Source organism: Simochromis diagramma, unplaced genomic scaffold (assembly GCF_900408965.1).
Source record: "Simochromis diagramma unplaced genomic scaffold, fSimDia1.1 OVJJ01000463.1, whole genome shotgun sequence".
Classification (NCBI taxonomy): Eukaryota; Metazoa; Chordata; class Actinopteri; order Cichliformes; family Cichlidae; genus Simochromis; species Simochromis diagramma.
The window spans coordinates 408,228-428,281 of record NW_024386941.1 but is presented as its reverse complement, the minus strand read 5'-3'; the positions used below and the strand labels follow the sequence as shown (position 1 = coordinate 428,281).

The 20,054-nt window shown below is 44.9% G+C and overlaps 1 protein-coding gene across 1 annotated transcript; it reads left to right on the top strand.

Moving 5' to 3' along the window:
• The first annotated feature begins 1,686 nt into the window (after nt 1-1,686).
• On the top strand, nt 1,687-19,567 carry rsf1a (remodeling and spacing factor 1a). Its single transcript, XM_040037419.1, has 18 exons — nt 1,687-1,956; nt 5,764-5,855; nt 5,973-6,065; nt 6,151-6,356; nt 6,444-6,568; nt 7,020-7,127; nt 7,456-8,776; nt 8,910-9,111; nt 9,205-9,417; nt 10,152-10,256; nt 11,265-11,344; nt 11,462-11,510; nt 11,862-11,968; nt 12,377-12,441; nt 12,830-13,004; nt 13,084-13,316; nt 13,985-14,182; nt 14,431-19,567. Exons 1-18 carry the CDS (start codon nt 1,803-1,805, stop codon nt 15,195-15,197), a joined length of 4,293 nt encoding a protein of 1,430 aa, XP_039893353.1. The 5' UTR covers nt 1,687-1,802; the 3' UTR covers nt 15,198-19,567.
• The last annotated feature ends 487 nt before the right edge of the window (nt 19,568-20,054 follow it).

Below are 20,054 nucleotides of genomic sequence, written 5' to 3'. Positions count from 1 at the left end.
GAAAAAGTTGATTCTGTTCCTTGGGGTGGACCAATTTTTGGCGCAGCGTGTTTTGGGGTTTAAAAGCCACAGAGACCCGGTGTTTAGAAAAAATGTGTCTCAACTGCTCCAATACTCCTGACACGTACGGGATCACTACAGGTTTTCACTTGGGCAGCGGTTGTCCTTCTCTCCTGGATCGGCTGGAGCTTTCTTTAGGTGCCTTCCCAGCTTTGACAAAAGTCCAGCTGGGATAACCACATTTACTCAGGGCCTTCTTGATGTGCTGTTCTTCTGCCTCTCTGGCCGCTGTGTCAGTGGGGATGGTGTTCGCTCTGTGTTGTAGCGTCCTGATGACACCCAGTTTGTGCTCCAGTGGATGATGAGAGTCAAACCTTAAATACTGATCCGTATGTGTAGGTTTACGGTACACGTCAGCTTTTAGATGTCCCCCATTCCTGATGGAAATCTCACAGTCTAAGAAGGCTAACCTGCCACTTTTCATATCCTCCCTGGTGAATATGATGTGTCGGTCCACCGAGTTTATGTGATCCGTGAATTGTGGTACATCCTGAGATTTGATTTTCACCCAGGTGTCATCCACATATCGGAACCAATGGCTTGGTGGTGTTTCAGGGTAGGATAGTGAAAATCAGTGGTCTTTGATCAGTGGGTTTTGGTCAGTGGTTGTTGATCAAAGGTCATGAGAATTTGCATAATTAAGATTAAGGAACTGACCTTCCAGCCCATTGTTCCTTCAGTGGGCTGGTTTCAGTCATTATGCAAATGTACTGTTTATAAGATTGAAACCTGCAGTCAGCTGAGACTGAAGTTACCTGGATGAATGACGAAACGTTTCTCCCACAAAACGCTACGTCCAGATGAACACAATCAACTTTTTTGGAGATTTGTTTTGTTCTGTTTCTCAGCTTAGTATCGCTTTCTGGAGCGACGTCATCACTCTTCCGTTTTATTATTTCTTCAGTCATAACATGGGGCGTATGAGTCAGATGCCAGATGTGAATGGAACAGATGATGTAAATAGAGACCCACATCTGTCTCAAACACACATGTATCCCCCTTCTCGGGCTTAATTTTGTTTGATAAATTTGACACAGACTAAAACAAAATACATTTCCTGTGTATTTTCTTTTCTTTTATATTCTTTTGTTCGTGTTACGGTTCACTTCACTTTCACTGCAGTCATTTTTTCTTTTTAAATTCAGCAAGTTAAAAAATGTTTTTCATTCCTGCTTTTTAGTTTTAGTAAACTGTAGACACTGAGATCATGAACCGCTATAAATGATAAATGAATAATCCTCTTCCTGGAGAAACTTCGGCTCTGCTGCCAGGGGGCAGAAATCTCTATCACCTCATACCACACCTGCTTCTATTTGTTAAGATTTCTAATTATTAAACGCCCTGTTGTATCATATTAACATTTTATTCATCCATCTCTTTATTTGACCTCTTTGCTATTTTCTTTTTGACAGAACTCCTCGTTTTGTGTCTTTTAATGTAACAGTGCGACTCTGTGCCATGTTTCATTTTATTTAGATTCTCAACGTGGTTTTATTGTAAATTGTGTTTGATATTTTGGCCCTGGGACAGAATAAGTTCAAACCTTTCAGACAAGTATGTATTTTGTCTGTTTCATAACCTGGATGTTTTATTGTGAAAGTCTGGACCGGAAGCTCCGCGCTCTCCCTCCGCGCAGCCTGACGCCGGTGGACGCTTCGCTCCCTCCATTCATTTCATTCGCACACAGTCGCATCCCAGCAGCGAGCCGAGCCCTCCCCTCCTGTTTCTCTCCGCCTGGAAAGATGGCTGCTCCGGCGGTGTTGAGGAGCTCCGGCCCGCCGCTCTGCCCGAGCTTCGCGGAGGTCTGCTCGTTCCTGGAGCGGTACGGAGCGGTGCTGGATCTGCCCGAGATGACTTTCCCGCAAATGGAGAGATATCTACGGGACACGACTACAGGTGAGAGCCCGGTTGATGGTAGTGTTGGTGGTGGTGGTGGTGGCGGTGGGGCGAAGAAGTGCTGGAAAGCTGCGACACTTGAAGCCAAAGAAGGGGGCCAACACCACCACAACAACCACCATCACCATCGTCGTCACGGTCGCGATGAAGATGACGAAAACTGGAGTGTGTGCGCCTGTGTGTGTGTCTATGGCCCAGCAGGACAGCATCACACCGAGAGTTTAGGCAGCTCAGATCGGCTGTGGCGTTTTTTCGGGTCCCGGTTAGAGCCACTTTTCTCCTCGCAGAAATCGAGTCCGACTCCCCAGTTTCCGAGGAAACGTTCGGGCAGCTGGAAAACACTGGCGTGCTAACATAGAGCTAGCAGACGCTCTGAATTTAACAGTTTGGACTCTGTGCTGAAGTTAGGTGAAAGAGACCGGGGGCACGACATTTGGCCCGGGGTCCCGCGGGGTTTTAGTTGATATCAGGTGACAGGTTATCGATGATTGTGTCGAGGTTGCTATTGATCCGCTCACGTTAAACTTGATGTGGGAGCCATGATGCAGCAGTGACCACACACACAGCCAACCAGCTCGCTCCGGAGCGCTGTCAGGTGTAATTTTTCACCGGCTGCCTCACTGGCAGGCGGGCTGAATTGACAGCAGTGTCCAGTAGGTTATTGGTGCTGTTTGTGTGTATGTATTACAGCTTTAGTGGCTATTTCAGACCGCTGTCACCGCACAGCGGCGACGTTAGCTGAAAACACTGGATGTTATTTTTTTGGCCGTTAGTGAAAGGCTGTCAAATGTGCGCATGCGCAGAAGGCGCAGATTCCAGCCATTGCTAACTAGTTAGCTTCAATTATTTCGTCAACTTTTAATAAAAGTAGAAGACTTGCCGCTACACTTAACACACCACGTTAGGATTTAATAAACATCCATTTCAGGATTATATCTGTCGAATGAGTAGCTTTGTAAATCGCTTCTTATTCGCTGGTGACTTTAAATGACCGTTAGATCTAGTGCTTACTAGCGTATAATTAGCCCATAGCGTTCAGATAAACATAAGAACTAAAATGTCCATGGTAGTCATCAGTAATGTATCCCTGATATTTTTGTTGAAATAAGTAATAACCATTACTAATCTGAATTCTAAATGTGATTCTGGGATTTTTTTTTGTCAGTTTACCGTGCCAACAGAGAAAACTGGAATTTCCCCCAAATTTTGGAGTTGCGTAAAAGCCTCACACTAGACCACACAACGAGTCACAGGCGTTTAAGGACTTCCATAAAGCCCAGTTTAATATGTCTTAATGCTGGATTTGACCCAATCCCCATTCTTTTCTGAGTTCCCAAATAATAATAACAATAATGATGATAATAATATAATCATAATAAAGTTATAAATAGATTTAGTATACACAAACGGTTAACAGAAGCAGAACACAACAAACTAAATGTGAGACAAAGCATATTTTTTGTGGGGCAAAGTGGGACACGGTAATAGTGCTGAGAGGTAGTTTTAGAATTTAATATAGTATGTTATTCTGTATTTAACTACAGCTAAAATATGGTTATTTGTATTTTTGTAATGCAGTCTTAGAACGTCAAAAAGACACTGTGCTCTTAAAAGTTCACATATTCAGTTAAATGGAAAAAAATACAAATTATTCACAGACAAGGTGAAGTTATTACACCTACCCTACCATATTAAACTGTTAATAGCAACATGTTTAGAGCCACACACAGTTAACTATATTTAAATATGTATTTAACTATAAAGTATTTATAACATAGAAAATAAGCAAACTATGGATTTTACAGGTTTAGTGTTGAAATGTGAAGAACATTCATGCTTATCGTGTTTGCTAAGCAAACACAGTAGACATGAATGGAAGCAAAAGTTTGTTGTTATGGTGTGATGTCAGTGTGCTGTTATTTTTGCTGATCATCTCTGTTTTTCAGCTGAGATGCACACAGATCTGCGCTTCTCTTTTTACGCCAAACATCTCTCCTGAGACTCACCTGACTTTTGTAAACTAGAGCCTGTCATTGTCTCAATATAATAATACAAAGATTATTTTACTTATTTGAGATCTGGAAAACTCTTCAGTTTCAACAGCTAAGAAAATTAAAACCAAGTCAGTGAATAAGTACAAGTATTAGTATAGCTAAATAAAGTGTAATAAGTGGGCCCGGGGATTAAAAATGGTGTGGAATTCCACAGAAAGAGGAAAACCTGGTAACTGTACTCACATTCCACATTTTAAAAAAAAATTAATCATTAACACTAAAAAAGGATCCAAGTTGAATTTGAGTAAGATAAAGGTCAACGGGATAGTAATAGCAAACTCTTTATTTTCCCTACAGAAATCGTGCTAATTAAACTTAGTACCGCTGACATAGAGCAACAACATCACTGTTGACTAAAATTTAATTGCTAAAAAAAAAGAAAAATAAACATCCTTAGATTGAGTCTTGGTAGTTTTATTGAGTCTGGGATGTCTGTGAGTTGTCTGCCTTTAGAGTGTGTTTTTATTTGTAATGTAATGATGATTAAACCAGTTAAATGTAGTCCCTGAAGAGTACTCTACCATATTTCTAATGACCAAGTAAATGGTCCCTACTGTGACAGCAGGACATCTTTTCAAGCATGCAATGAAAATGAAATGGCCAAAATGAATGAAGCATTTCCACAGTTTAAATCCAGATATAATTTAAATATAGTTTAATGCTTACCTTCTTCAATCAATCTCAGATCTTCATTCTTTTATTTTTTTATTTAAATGTGTGATTCAGCATACCTCAAAGAATTAAACATTAAAAAGTGTGCTTTCTCTCCTGCAGCACCTGTCTCAGGTAAACTCGCTGATTAAATACTTCTGCCTCTTTTGCGACTTTCTTGCGCCCCCTACTGGTGGCAGGATCTGTGACACAAACATACAGCATGGCTCTGACAGCAATAATAAAGAAGAATGAAATTAATAAAAACTAAACAGTTTCAAACGACAAAGACGTGAAGTGAAACGAGCCAAGCCACTCTTCAGACTAATGAAATAAAACTGTAATAATGTTTCATTTAGAATCTCAGTTTATGGCTTTTAACCCACTGATGTGATGGGCTGACAGTTGGCTGAAATATTCCCTGAAAATCAAACATTTAGTCGACTAAGTAGCTGCCTTGCTCATTTATTTTGTACCCGTGACACAGTAAATATTTATTAGTTGGACTGAGTTTCTGTGCAGAGGTGATAAGAAAAATGAAGCTGCCATATATGATAACTGGCCCAGTGAGCAGTGTATTTGTTCGGGTGAGCCTGGTTTTATCGCAGCTTTTGATAAAAATGAATTAAAAAGCCCCCCCTACATCTGAAGTGGTACATGCCAGTCAAAGGAGCTGTTTTTGTCTTTTCACAGTTTACAGGTGGTCCTGTTTAGATTGATATTCAGCTGTGGTTGGTTGTCAGCATAAACTACAAATCTTCTTGCTTTTGATTTGTCTAAAGGATTTTTCTGCAGATATGGTTAGTGCATATTTCACCCTCTTAATAAAAAAATGGGAACATTTGTGTTAAACACTTTCTTTGGCTGCTGAGAAATAAAATAATTTAACAATTTGTCAACATGCCATAAGAATGTAAGCACTATCCGACAGTTTGTGAGTGACTGAGCTCAGAAATGGCACACAGAGAAGTGAGAGATCAGGTTCAGATACCAGAATAACACAGCGAGGCCACTTCAGTGGGGTGAATGTTTGTTGACACTGGTTCTGGAACATTACGATGAACTGTGTCGTGTTTCTGATCGCCCTGTCTGTGTTTTCCAGTTCCTAAACCCCTCGTGGAGCTCCATGTGAAGCTGCTCAGGAAACTGGGGAGGTCTGTGTCTGCTGACCGCTGGGAAAAATACCTGGCTAAGGTGAGAGTTTGACATGAGCTCAGGAGTCAGGAAGGAAGGGTAACGTGTCAGTCAGTGGGTAAAGGGACGCAGTTAAAACTGAAAGCTTGATCCTAACAGAATCACTGTTTCTTTTAGGTCTGCCAGGAGTTGAATAGCACCTGGGCATGGGAGCTGGAACAGAAGGGCTACCAGGAGATGTCCATGGAGTGCAAGTCCACCATCCTAAAAGTATGACACCCTACTTTAGTTTGTATAAAAGGCTGAAACTTCTCCAGACAAGGCGCTAACTACACTGATGTTCTCCACTCTTCAGTACCTCTGCGAGTGTCAGTTTGACGAAAACCTGAAGTTCAAGACGGCGGTCAACGACGAGGACCCGGAGAAGATGCGTCTGCAGCCTGTAGGTCGGGACCAGCAGGGCCTGATGTACTGGCTTCAGCTGGACCAGGAGCAGAACATCCGGCTGTACACGGAGGAGCAGGACGATCTGGATGGATCCACCTGGAAGTGCATCGTTAGGTTGTACTTTTGTCTCAGGCTAAAGTTATGTAGGTTGTCTCATGTTTGTCTTTCTGCTTACACTCTTATGCGCGCCCATCCTCTCAGGACTCGCAACGACCTGGCAGAGGCTCTGGAGCTGCTGAAGGCTCAGGTTGATCCAAACCACAATCAGGAACGAGACCAGAACCAGGCTGGATCCAGGAGTGCCAGCCCTGCACAGAAAGAAGCTGGTACGCTGGATTATTGAGTTTATATAGTTGAGTTCTCATCAGTGCACAGAGGATTTGTAAATGCATGGTAGTAATAACCTTATAGTTTAAATGGAGTAAACCTTCAAAATCATTTGAAGGTTACACTTCATGTCTAAAAAAACATGCAACCAAAACCTGAGAGATTCCAGATTTAACAACAGCGAAACGATAACTTCCATTGAGGCAAAAATTATACTGAGTAATCTCAAATCCAACTAACACAGGTGAAAACAAATAATCTGAGTCCACAGCGGCTGATCTTTGTCTAAAAATGTATAAAATCCCGCATCTCACCACAAAAAAAAAAAAAAAATTATTATTCGACCCTACAGAAGCAATTTTAACGGCAAAAATTGTTGAGATTTTTTCTGTCCTTTATAATAAACAAACGTTTGATTCAAACTGTTGTATTTTTTTCATATTGATGCAGGGGATGAGACGATCAGAAGCTCCAACCCTGAGGCCTCAAAGACTTCAGAGGACTGCGCTGACAGCAAGAAGGTTGACCCTCAAAACAGAGAAAAACAAACCAGGCCAGGTATGTAGGTGAAAGAAACTGCCTCAGGTTTCCATCCACTATCCAAAACTAGCAAAACCATTAAAAGGACACACTAAATGCCCAACAAGGACATACAAAATGACCAAAACAAAATACGAGCAACCCGAAAGAGACTGAAGAATCAAAATGAGTTGCATCCATCCATCCATCGTCTTCCGCTTATCCTTGTCAGGGTTGCGGGGAGGCTGGAGTTTATCCCAGCTACCATAGGGCGAGAGACAGGGTGCACCCTGGACAGGTCGCCAGTCGCCAATTTACCTAACCAACCTAACTGCGTGCATCTTTAAAATCTTTTTTCTTTCTGCAGAGGTGAAGGAGGAGCTCACACCGCCGCCCATCAAGCAGGAAAACGCTGATGCTGAGGTGAAGGAGGAGAAGACGCTCCTCAAACCGTCTGTCTTTGATAACCGCGTGAGCACCATCACCACAGTCATCAAATCAGAATCGAGGGACGCCGACGCCCCCAGGAACACAGTATCGGTTGTCATGGCGCCCGTGGCTAAACAGGAAGAGGAAGCGGAGCGAGCGGTCGTCAGGAGCAGCCAGCAGGCCAAGATACCACTGAAGAAGAGGGAGCTCAAGCTGGCAGAAAGCTTCCACAGCAATCACCTGAACAAGACCAACAGCAGCAGTATTATTGTCTGTAACCCGTCAGTGATCCACGCCAAGGACGGTCACGGAAGGGAGGCCAAGCTGTCTAACTCTTTAGTGCCCCCTGGTGGTTCATCTGCCTCGCAGCCGCATCTGGTCGTCAGCGCATCAAGGCTGGAACTCACCAATGGGAGAGCTTTGCTCCTGCCGCACAAAGATGGGCAAAATGGGGTAGTAGGTCAGGTGGTGGGTCACGTAGGAGTCATCCGCAGCCCATCTGAGCGTCACAGAGCGCCCGGCGCCGAGCAGCAGGAACAAAACGGGCCAAATTCAGACCTCCGGGACTTGAGAGCAGCGGAGGAACAACGTGAAGGGAGCCGGCAGTCAGTGTTGGTGAGGAAGGGCCTTACAGAAGGGGAGACACCAGCGGGAGCTGCCACTTCTTCTCCTCCCCCTCCTCCTCTTCCTCCTCATGCACTAACGGAGGCTCCGACACCCTCAAAAATGGACTCTGTTGGCGTTTCCTCGCTGTCTGAGAATGCAGAGGAACCCAAGAGGCAGACAGCAGAAGATGAGGGTAAAAACACCACAGACGAGCTGGACAAGGAGAAGAAAACTGGGCAGGATGATGAGAGGGAGGAGAGGAGCAGGGAGGTGTCTGTGCTCAGTGTGGCAGAGGGATTAAGAAAAGACGACCGAGTGAAGAATGAAAGAACTTTAGTACAAGCGGAGGCAGAATCGGGAAGCTCTGTTTCACCTCCGAAACTGGACCAACAGGATAAAAAGGACGACCAGGAGGAGGGCGTCAACGGTGGGTTAGCAGAGCAGAAAAAGGCAAAGGCCTCGGAGGAGCGGCAGGGACTGCTGGAGGAAGCCTCCTCTGAGCTCCAGAAGGAAGGAATCAGGCTAAAGATCAAGATTCCTCCCCACCGGAGAAACAAGCTGAAGGGGAAGGCGATGAAGGAGGAGGAGAAAGGGAGGGAGCTGGAGACGCAAGAGGAAGGGAGGCCGCTGAGGAGGTCTGCGAGGATCTGCAGGTATGTGTTCAGTAAAATCCACGAAGCTGGGGGATTACACAGTAATGTTTGTTTATTTTTGTCCATTATTCTCAGCTGCAGTCGGTTTGATTGTGACGATAAATTCATCCCATCTAAACCTCTTTTCTTGAAGATCATCTGCTTTGCCAACCTGCAGGCCAAGCTCGAAGGTGGCTGAGAGCCAGAAGAAGAACCCACAGAAAAAACATGCACTACCCACCAGAACGAGGGAAGAAGAGGAGGAGGATGAGGATGAAGAGGATGAAGAGGAGCAGAGCTCAGCTACGAAGAAAGACAAAAAAACTGAACCCGTCGAGCAGATAAGGAAGCGAAGGGTAACAGTTCCTGTCAGGTCATTTTTACCTTGTTGCTCTTTTTCTTCGTCTCTGTGACCATCTCGTTCTCCCTCTGGCTTTCTGTACTTCCAGGGTAAACGAAGGCACCGGCGCCCCCGGTGGTCAAACATACGCACAAAGAGGCGCAAACTTAATGAGGGAGGGGAGGTGGAGGACAGGGGGAGGAAACGGGGAGAGGAGGAGAGCGAAGGAGGGAGCGACTCAGAGGAGGAATCGTATAAATCCGAGGAGATTCCCAGCGAGGACGCCTGCACTCACTGCGGCCTGCCCAACCACCCCGAACTGGTGAGTGTGCGCTCGCGTGAGTGCTTACAGATACAGAGATGTCTGGACGCTGCGCCCGGTTCTGCTTTAGTCCTCATGACTTGAACTCATCATGAGAACATAAACGTGAGAGCTCATCCTCCAGGCTGTGCTGACACTAGAAGACACTTGTTTAAGGTGTCTGCGGTCTGTGTGCACACGTGTGTGGGAGTATAATCCTGACTTAATGCTCAGGAGTCTGAGTGGGAGGAAATCCAACATCCCAAAATCTTCTGCAAGTCTTTTTTTTTTGTTGTTTTTGGAGGATGGAGGCAGTTTTAGAAGCAGGTCAATGGGGGTGTGGTCAGCAGACCAGATGGTTGTAGCCAGAATGACGTCACTCATTAGTTTGTGACGCCCCGTTATCAAACTCCAACTTGAGCATTTTCACCATCATGCATCGTGTTTCCTTAAAGTCATTTCTAAAAATAATTCGAGGGTCTGTCTCTTTACTTTGAGTATATCGTTTTGTGCAGAACCTAAAATGCTGCTGAAACCTTTTCATTTTTTATTGTGTTGTTTGTAAACTGTCACCAGTTCCAGCTGCACTCTGAAAGAATTCTGTAATAATGTCTAAATCACAGAGACACAAACAGAAACTCAGAGGCTGCAAAGCAGATGTTTGATAACTTTCTCTGAATAAAACCATAAATGTTAGAAGCTGTCATCTCTGCTGGTTTGTGTGGAGTTTAATGTGTGTGTGTGTCTGTCCTTAGATCCTGCTGTGTGACTCCTGTGACAGTGGATACCACACTGCCTGTCTGCGGCCGCCTCTCATGTTGATCCCTGATGGAGAGTGGTTCTGTCCCCCCTGCCAACATGTAAGTGTGACACTGAGAGGATGGACTGATTCCGTCATGTCTGCTGATGAGAATATAACTCCCAAAGTCCTGTTTATGGTTCAGATAACTGACAGGAGGAAGCAGTTTTGTACTGATACTTGATGCTTGCTCACGAAGAGTGAATATAAACGCCACATTAACAAGTTCCCAGTTAACAAAAGCCTGGATCCTTCCAGTGTAGCTTTGCATGAGTCACAGTTTGAAATAATTCTCCTTAATTCATCCTCACACTGAGGGCCTCAGTATGCCTGCCACACTGGTCACTCTGTATGCTGACTGTGGCAGCTACATACCAGTTTACCAGTGCTGGGGTGCGAGTACTCACTGTGTTGTTCGCCACTCAGACAAAAGCTCCAGATCAGCTTTTGTAAAAGAGGAGAAGAATTACAACTGGAAGAAAAGAAATCTCCCTCATTGTAACCTGAGACTCGCTGAGCTTCTGTGTCATTAACACTCGTGTCTTCAACCCGGCGTCGGCACAACGCAGCGGATCACAGAAATAAAGAGGCTAAAATGGCATCAGTCAGTTTGCACCAGCAGATGTGGCGATCGTAACGGCCCCATGAAACAAGCCCTTTTGACTCCACCCACTTTGAGACTTTGTTTCGATTGGCTGGCCCTCGTAAACAGAGCTTCCATGGTCACATCCTGAGCTGTGAACTTGAGATGACCATATAAGGAGGATCCGTGTTTGCTGACATCATACAGATCCAAGTGTAGAAAAAACTGTCTGGAACAAAGCATTTAAAGCAGGCTGAAGCTTTTTATTTGACACTGGGTCCACGTTTGTTATGAGTATCTGTCATAATGGTGTATGTTTGCCAGAAAATATGTAAAAGCATAGTAGTTTCACTTAGACCAGCCCATCTGCTTGGCTTACTGTGTAAACAGTTTAAAAGGGAGGTGAGGAAGATGAGTCGACATCAGTGTATAATTTATAGATCACAGAGTGACAGAGCTGCGGTGGTTTGTTTTTCCTCTGTTCAGAAATTGCTGTGTGAGAAACTGGAGGAACAACTGCAGAATCTGGACAGCGCTCTGAAGAAAAAGGAGAGAGCAGAGAGAAGGTACACACACACACACACACACACACACACACACACACACGCACGTTTGGATGAAAATGCTGCGATCAGCATACCGGTTTAAAAATTTGACACAGCTTCTTTGTTCTTATCTGTCAGGAGGGAACGGCTGGTGTACGTAGGAATCAGCGTGGAGAACATCATCCCTGTGAGTACACGAAGAGCACGGCCACTTCGTCACTTCATTGGAATGATGCTCCGCCCACTTCCTTTTGCCTCAGACTATGGAAATTAAATATCTGCATTTGTTAGAATTTTTCTCCTCACTGAAATGTTTGAAAAAAAATCCAAAAGTGCCAAAAAAACAAATGTAACAATCAAAGCTGTTACTAAGGTATGTGAGGCACAATCGACATGCAACAAACACGGCTTCTAGCTCCAGTGTCGCTGTTTTCTCCTGCTTTCACATAAACACTGTGTTTCATCTTCTGCATCTTAAATCTGTAGAAGTTTAGATTTTACTGTGGAGCATTTAAAAGAACGTTGTTTGGTGTCCTAGGAGGGAGATGAGGAGGAAGAGGAGAAGTCTGCGAAGAAGAAGGATTCCAAAAAGAGCAAAAACCTCGGAAGGCGATCAACCAGGACCAGGAAGCACATCAGCTACAGGTGGGTGTCGCCTGGGGGTGTTCAAGGTGCTGGAGGAGGTTTTTACAGTTGACTCTCAGTTGTTGAAGTATAATATTTAAAAAAAACGTAGAAAATCTTAGAACTACTTTTAGTTCAGTTTGTCAACACAAACCGTCTGAAAATTCTGCCGTCATTGATTTACATTAATTGGGAGGCAATATGGTGGCTGTATTTATGCATCGTTCCAATGAGCAGAAGCCACGAAGACGACACCTTCGTGTGTGTCTGTGAGTTCTGGTGATGGGTGGAAGGGTTATGCTTCTGGCTGCTGACCTCTGCAAGCCACCAGGCTCTTATAACGCTGCCTGCAGGATGATTTAATGACCCGCACACGTGGGGAAAAAGTGAAATGACAGAAAGAGGCTTCAATCAGCTGTTTTGTTCCAGGTTTGATGACTTTGATGATGCCATTGATGAGGCCATAGAGGAGGACTTCAGGGACCTCTGTGGAGGTGAGTGGAGGAACTGCAGGCCCAGTAAGGCCTTCTTTTAGATCCCAGTTAAACACTCATTCACATGGTTTATATATCAAAGTGTCTTCATATGAATGTTATTCTCTTTTACATTCTTAGCACAGTTTTATTCTTTTGACTTTCAAATTTTGGATTATTTTAATCACTGTATGTACAAATACTTCAGACTGCATGTCTGGCAGTTTATGAGGGGCAGCCAATCATAAAAAAGCAGTTTTAAAGAGGGAGGAGCTTGTTTGAGACAGGAAGAGCTGAGTGGCTGCACTGAGGATGAACAGATGAAATAAATGAGAACATCCGGTCTGCTTTCATTTACTTTCACCCAAAGTCGATTTTTCAGCACTCACGTGCATTATTCTCGCTTCAGGAGCGGGGCGGGGCAAAGACCTCCCCACCAGCCTGTCAGAGGACGGGAAGGAGAGTCAGCGGCCAATTAGAAGCCAGACTCACGCTGCACGGAACAGGAAGAAGCGGAGACTGAACGACCTGGAGAGCGACAGCACGGCGGCGGAGAGCGAAGACGAGTTCATGCTCAGCAACAGGTGACACAGCGGGTTCTCTCCAGATTTCTCACTCATATCTTCTTTGCCGGCTTATTTATCCTCCTCTTCCTCTCAACAGCTCAGAGGACGAAGATTTCGGCGCATCCGGAGCAGACGACGATGAAGAGGAGGAAGACGAAGACGCGGGCAGTGATGCCGGCAGCTGGGATAGCAAAACTCGCCCCAGACAGGCGCTGAGAGGAGTGGTTAAACACAGACCCGGCAGGAGCCGTGGGCGGGGCAGGAAGCGGCTGAGACGGCGGCGGAGACGCTCCTCCGACGAGGAAGAGGAGGAAAGCGAGGAAGAGATGGGTGAGACGGCAAGATTGATTGATTTTATTACAGACTGAGTTGTGTGTATTTAGTGGAATAAAGAAGTTTAACAGTAGATTAAATAAATATTAAGACAATTATCAGGAAACTATAAATATAGTTAATTATAACGACACATTTAACACAATCCTGGAGTCCTGGACTTTCCAGAACAGGGGAGATGTGAGACAGGCAGGCAGTGAGCAGCAGTTTGGCTTCATGCTGAGAAAGAGCTCTGCAGATGTAATGTTTGCTTTCAGGGTGTTGATGGAGAAGTTTAGAGAAGCTCAGAAGCAGCTGCGCTGTGTCTTTGTGGATCTGGAGAAAACAGATGATGGCGAGAAGCTGTGCTGCTGCATGAGGAAGCCAAGAGCGAAGTGAGGGTGATGCAGAACATGCACAAGTACAGAGAGGCAGGGGTCAGGTGTGCAGTGGGAGCGACGGATGGTTTAAAGGTGGAGGTGGGATTACATCGGGGGTCGGCTCTGAGTAGTTCGCTGACCTCATCTGAGGTCAGGCAGGAGTTTCTGTGGACTGTGATCTGCGGGGAGAGCCGGGGAGGTTCAGATAGGAACAGAATACATGTGTGTGAGTGAGAGGGAGACAGGTGGAAAGGTGTCTCAGTGCTGACTGATAACTAGTTCACTTGTTGGTTGTTGGTCTCTCAGACTCGGATCAGTTCAGCGACATGACGGACAGCAACAGTGACAAAAAAAGGCGGGGCCTGAGGCGGGGCCAGCGCCAACAAGTCAACTACCGTGAAACGTCAGAGTCGTCGGACGACTCGCGAGCCTCCGCCAACAAGGACAAGGTGAAGCGCCACGGCAGGCCTCGCAAGGAGCGTCTCTCCAGCGACTACAGCGACGGTCAGTCACCATCAGAGCGTAAAGGACGAGTTTTAATCAGCTCAGTCGCCCTTAAGGAGAAATCTGCTCGATGTTTTCCAGATTTATCTCCATAATGGGGAAAAAATGTCATATATCTTACTTTATCCATCAGTAAGTCAGCAGGTGGTAGTATCATAACTATCAATAAGCAAATGTTTACCTTTTGTTGATTTTAGGAGTCATTGATTTTTGTTCATAATGACTTTTTCTGTCTTTTTTTCCTTCAGTGTCGGCTTCTTCCAGAGATTCAGAGGAGGACGATTATGAAGACGAGGAGGAGGATGACCAGAGGAGGAGAGTGAACAGGAGGAGGAGACACGAGGAAGACTTCCGGACAAGGAGGACGAGAGACAAGAGGAGGAGGAGGTACGAAGAGGACGAGGGAGAGAGAAGGAGGCGGCTGAAGAGGAGACTGCAGGAGGAAGAGGAGGCCGAGGAGGAGAGAGACAAGCGGAGGAGGTTAAAGAGAACACACAGAGAGGAAGAGGAGGATCTGGAGAAGATGGGGAGGGGGAAGAGGAGAGAGATCCTGTCGCAGCAGCGGCGCAAACGGCTCGCCCAGATGCTGAAGAAACGGCGGCCTTCGACGGACGAGGAGGAGGAGGAGGGCGAAGAGGACGACGACTCGTATTCTGAGTCATCATCGGAGGAGGATCGTCCGGTCCGCAAAAGACTGAACCGCATCGACTCAGATGACGATGAAGAGGAGGACGAGGAGGACGAGGAGGACGAGGATGGGAGACAGAAGACGGTGACCAAAAGATCTTCAACGGGGGAGAGGAGAGCTGACAGCGACGCTCAGGAAAAGGCGAGGGGCCGCAGCCTGTCTCCGCCAAACGGACATCGGACCTCCAGAGGCCCAGAGCCCAGAGACGCTGCAGGGTCGGGCAGGCAGGGCAGGCACAACGGTCCCTCACATCCGGAGGAGGGGGAGGGAGAGGAGGAGGAACAGAGGGACTCCCGAGACTCTGTCCAGAACAGTCTGCAGTCATGATGGCTGTGTGCGTGCACAACGCTCGCTTCTTTGTTCTGCTTTTTCTTTTCAAGCCTCCCGCCCACTGCCCGGATCTCACTCTGACTCACGTTCCTCACTCTTCTTCTTCGCCGTCGTGTTGTGTTAGAGCGCAATTGTCCACAGTTACACGCTGGAACAGAAACTCATGGTTACCCATTTTTATAGCGGGCGGGCGGGCGGGCGGAGCTGACGCCTCCCGGCAGCAGGATGGCTCCACCTCACCGTCCACCCGACAGGTCCGTGTGACACCATCACAGCTGGGGGGGGGGCGGTTCGTCTGTCGTGTATTTCATCTTAAAGCACTTCATCATTCTCATAGCACTTAATGAGCCGGCACCGAGGAGGGCGTCGGCATCAAAGCGAGCACTTTGGATCAGGTGACGGTCGGAGAAAACTCTCTCGAGGCTGAATATTTGTGGGTTTGAAGTGTCGCTTGGACAAAACTTTTATATATAAATATTAGGATTTAGAAAACTGGTTAATCATTATTTAATGATATTTTATAAAACAGTGATTCTCAGTGTGGGATGCAGAGCCGCAGTGAGCTACGAAGGAACTGCAGGTGGACGACGAAGTTAATTACACTAAATAAATGTAACTTTTCAAATTTCTAATGAAGTTAGAAATTAAATATTGACATTTAAAAATGAAACACCACTACTGAAAAAAAGCTGCCCGTTATGCCCCCAGAAAATGTAATTATTTGAGATAAAAATAATCAGAGCCTGCAGCTGGTCCATGAAACCGACACTTTCAGATAAAACTGAAAGTCGGATTAAACCGTTTGTGCTCCACAAAGATAATTTGGTTCTTCAAAGCAGCTCTAAGGTCAGATCTACACGGCTACACGTTCAGTGTAACCGACGATACATGATGTCCGGCTGTGATCGGTCGATTGTCTCGATCCTTCAGCGTTCCCGATTGAATCATTCACTCCAGTCAGTTCACATTGTTATTAATTTGCACAGATTTGTAGGAAAGAAAAAGGTCTTTAAACAGCTATGAATGACGTGAGCCGGCCGCCGGCCTTCATCGCCCTCTATAATCAGCTCATATTTTCACCTCCTTCCTCTTCTTTGCTTTTACCTGCCAGGCCTCAGTCACGAGCCTCATTCTAACCCAGCAAAACGAGACATCTCTCAGTACAAACTGAGTTTTTGCAGTGATGATTTTGTCCTCCGCTGGGATTTGGGAGGATTTTTTTGAAAAAGTCCTGAGGTTAGGGTGATGGAGAGCTCCAGGGGTTAAAGGTCACAAAGCATCATCTGCTCTGTGATCTGTTTATTAAAAGCTCAACAGAAAAAGTTGACTTTTGCCCTAATGTGAGAGTTTATGACTGAAGAGGGAACGTCTGCCGTTTCATTTTGTGTTACCTTAAACTGTTCGTGCTGTCTGTGAACACTGACTGTGCTAATCCAGGCTTTGAGGAACCAAATAAATCAGATTTCTGTTACCGGGTTTGACCGATCCTGGAACTTTTTTAATCGTACGGAGGTCCCGGCGCTGAAAAGTTTTTAGAAGTTGTTGTAAATATAGACTCTGAATCTGTAGCGAGCTCCGTCTCCACGTCGCCGCTTCGGATCCAAAGTGTCTGGCTTCCTCTCGTCCTCGTGCCGGCGCGTTCGCTGTACATACTCTGCCTGTTCCTTGTAAGATAATAGACGTTCTGTTCTCTTAGTCCTCTTGTAAAATATAGTGTTATATTTTCTATACGAAGGAGAGGAGGAGAGATGCTGCTGCGAGCGACCTGCAGATCGACCGGCGACCAGCGGTTTTTGTTTCCGCAGCGGAGTTCCATCAGAGCAGCGTGGAGCCCGTTCACCAGTAAAACCCCGTCTCACGGCTCAGTCCCGCCCCGCGTCTCCGGAGCGTTTTAACAGTTTGAACGCCTCGTTTTAAGGAGGAACAAATCTTCATTTCTGACCGAGGCTCAGGGGAGGAAAACGAACACCGATCACTAATCAGAGTTTTGTTCCGTCAGCTTCTGTTTAACCGTCGCACACAGTCGAATCACTGTCAGGGCTTTAACCTGCTGTTAATGAAAAGAGGCTCCATTTATCTTTAAATTTCCACCAAGCTCACCTTTAAAAGTTGGACTCAAACATTTCCGCTGACCTTACCGAGACTTTTTTTTGGCACTGAAAAGTTTTTCTTTAGAGTTCAGATGATGATTAAACTTCAGGCCTGCGTTTATCAAAGTACTCAGAGTTCACCTCAAAATGCTCTTAGAGGTGTAAAAACGTTTAGAGCAGCTGTTTTTGGATTCTTTAAAATCATTTAATTTTACTCAAATACTAAATATAATTCAGTGTAATATAGTTATAATGCATAATTATATCAACAGGAGGAAATACATGGAAAAGTACAAACCCAGTCAACATGTTTTTTGTTTGTTTTTTTATGCATTAGTATATTATTGTTTCCTCACAGCCATCACGATGAATCTGCTTTGAGACCTTATAAATGGCTGATGGCTCACAGCGGGCCTGTTCTGCATGATTCAAAGTTCATAATAATCTGTATTCATCTGGCACTGGGCCTCAGTTCAGCTCCAGTACATCCTCTATCTGAAATGAGCTATCTTTGCCCCGCCCATTTTAAGTTTCTTCTGATTGGCTGCCCATCGTGAATGGCAGGTGGGTGGGGCATCTCTGCCACAGATGACCATATGAGGGATATCCTCTCTGTAACATTATACAGATCATCCATTTCTCTTTAAGTGGTTTGATAAATTCAGCCCTGATGATTCGGTTCTGATTGGATGATTTCATGATTTCAGCTTCGAATATTTTTTAAAGGTGTGATGTGTAAAAACTACACAGGCCACCGAGTCCGCTTCCATCATGATAGACACAAACCTGAGCGTTAATACTGACTCACAGAAAACAAGGCGGCTGTCTGAGCAAAGCTACTTCTTGTCAGGTTGGACGTTACAGCCAGAGGCAGGAGCGGTCATGCTCAGAACAAAGCTAACGTCGCAGCTGTTACATCTTTACGTTGTGCTGTTAACTTTTATTAGTATTTCTAAACTGACAGTTTTACAAACGGCACCCTTTAAAGGTGCTTTTTGTAATGACCCTCTGCTACATGTAACTAAACTTCACCAGCAGGGGGCAGTGTTTTACTGGCAGCTGTGTTGAGATGTTTTCAGACGTGTGCTTCTGTTTGTTGTTTTTGGGTTTTTTTAAACCACCGTGTCCACTTGACTCCCGCAGGCCTTCGTTGTAAATAAGTTGTTCTTAATGACTTGCCTGGTTAAATCAAGGTTACGCTTACTCACTTGTGGCATAAAAGTGGCATTACAGGAACGTGCAGCCCCAGTTCACCTTGAACTGAAACTCTTTAATGGACAAAGTCACAGCATCTCTTTTCTTTCAGCTTTGGTTAAATCAAAAAAGTTTGAAACTATTTTTAAATACAGGAATTTACAAAAAGTTCCTTTACAGAGACCTGGCAGCAGAAACGGAAGGAAAGACAAAAAGATTTCATGTTTTTAAAATAAAGTTTCCTGTTGGTTCTTTTTATGAACAGAGTTTACTTGGTCAAAGTCTGAAGTTTTCGACGTTCAAGAAAGATTTGATTTTTCTGCTTTAAACACATCACAGAATAATCGGTGTCCAGTGATGCTCTTGAACAACACAGACGCCGATACGTCAGACGGGAAATGCCTGAGACATTTTTATTTTTAAATGAACCGTCAAAGAATCCAAAATATCTGAGCTGAAGATAATAAAGATGCAAACAGTGGGAGGTTCTCACATGCGAGCAGATGGTTTATTTAGTCTTTTTTTTAAAATCCTTTTTAAAGCTGATATTACTGTTATTGTTGTTCCTGAGCTTCAGAAAAGGCTTAGCTTCCTGCTGGAGAACCTCTGTTCCCTAAAACAGAGGTTAATACTTCACTCGTGGCCGAAGCTCACCGCCAGCTCTCTTGGTAAATATTCTTTCAGGTACTTTCCGTGCTTGTTCAGGTGTTGCGGGACGGTTTGTCTCATTATCATGTTGTGTTGGATTTAAAGTGGGTTTTGGAAAATCCCCTCCATGCTGAACTGCAGTGATCTGAGTTTATATTAATTTTCAGTCCCGTGTGTCAGTAAAAGCTTCTGCTGACCCTCCACTCACCTGTTTAGCATTAAGGGCAGGTTAAAATGTGCTTTTTACGCCTCTAGTCTGAAATCATTCCACTGAACGCGATGTGCTGAGTGTCGGCCGCCGAAGCTGTTTAAACTGTTCAAACTGGATGTGACTGCGGCTCCTTCCATTTCTCTGTTGTACTGTTACCGTAGTACTGGTGTAACATAAATGTTTTCTAAGTTATTAAAACCGACATCCCGGCATCTCCTCGAAAACAGTCTCCGTGTCTCATTATCATTCCTTCACCTGGATCTGTTCCGCTTTCCGTGTTTTCCTGTTTGTGTTCATTCCAGTGAAAACAGCCACACTGAACTCCTCACAGTCAGCTGGTTTGGTGTATTTTAATCAAGCCAGGAAAACTTTTACTCTGAATATTTCATGAGTTTCAAAGTCCAAATTTTTTGCTTTTTATTTCACTTTATTTTCCAGCATTTTGAGATCCGGGGCTGGAAAACACTTTAAGGCAACTGAATGCAAGACGGTCATGGTGAGCCTGGTAGCAAATGGATTTAAAGGGAAAAAGAGGTTCATTATTGATCAGCAGATCAAACCACATGGTATTGAAAATGTACTTTTAACATTTTTACAGTGAGATATTAGAAAGGGATCACACATCACGAGTACTGATGCTTGTTTCTGTTATTATGGGTCATTAAATGAAAGCAGGTGTGGCTGTGATTTCACATGACACAAAAACGGGGT

Coding starts and splice junctions, on each gene's coding strand:
- rsf1a (XM_040037419.1), top strand. CDS start 1,803: ATGGCTGCTCCGGCGGTGTTGAGGAGCTCCGGCCCGCCGCTCTGCCCG. Junction 6,066..6,150: donor GCAAGTCCACCATCCTAAAA/GTATGACACCCT, acceptor TCCACTCTTCAG/TACCTCTGCGAGTGTCAGTT. Junction 11,969..12,376: donor AGGAAGCACATCAGCTACAG/GTGGGTGTCGCC, acceptor GTTTTGTTCCAG/GTTTGATGACTTTGATGATG.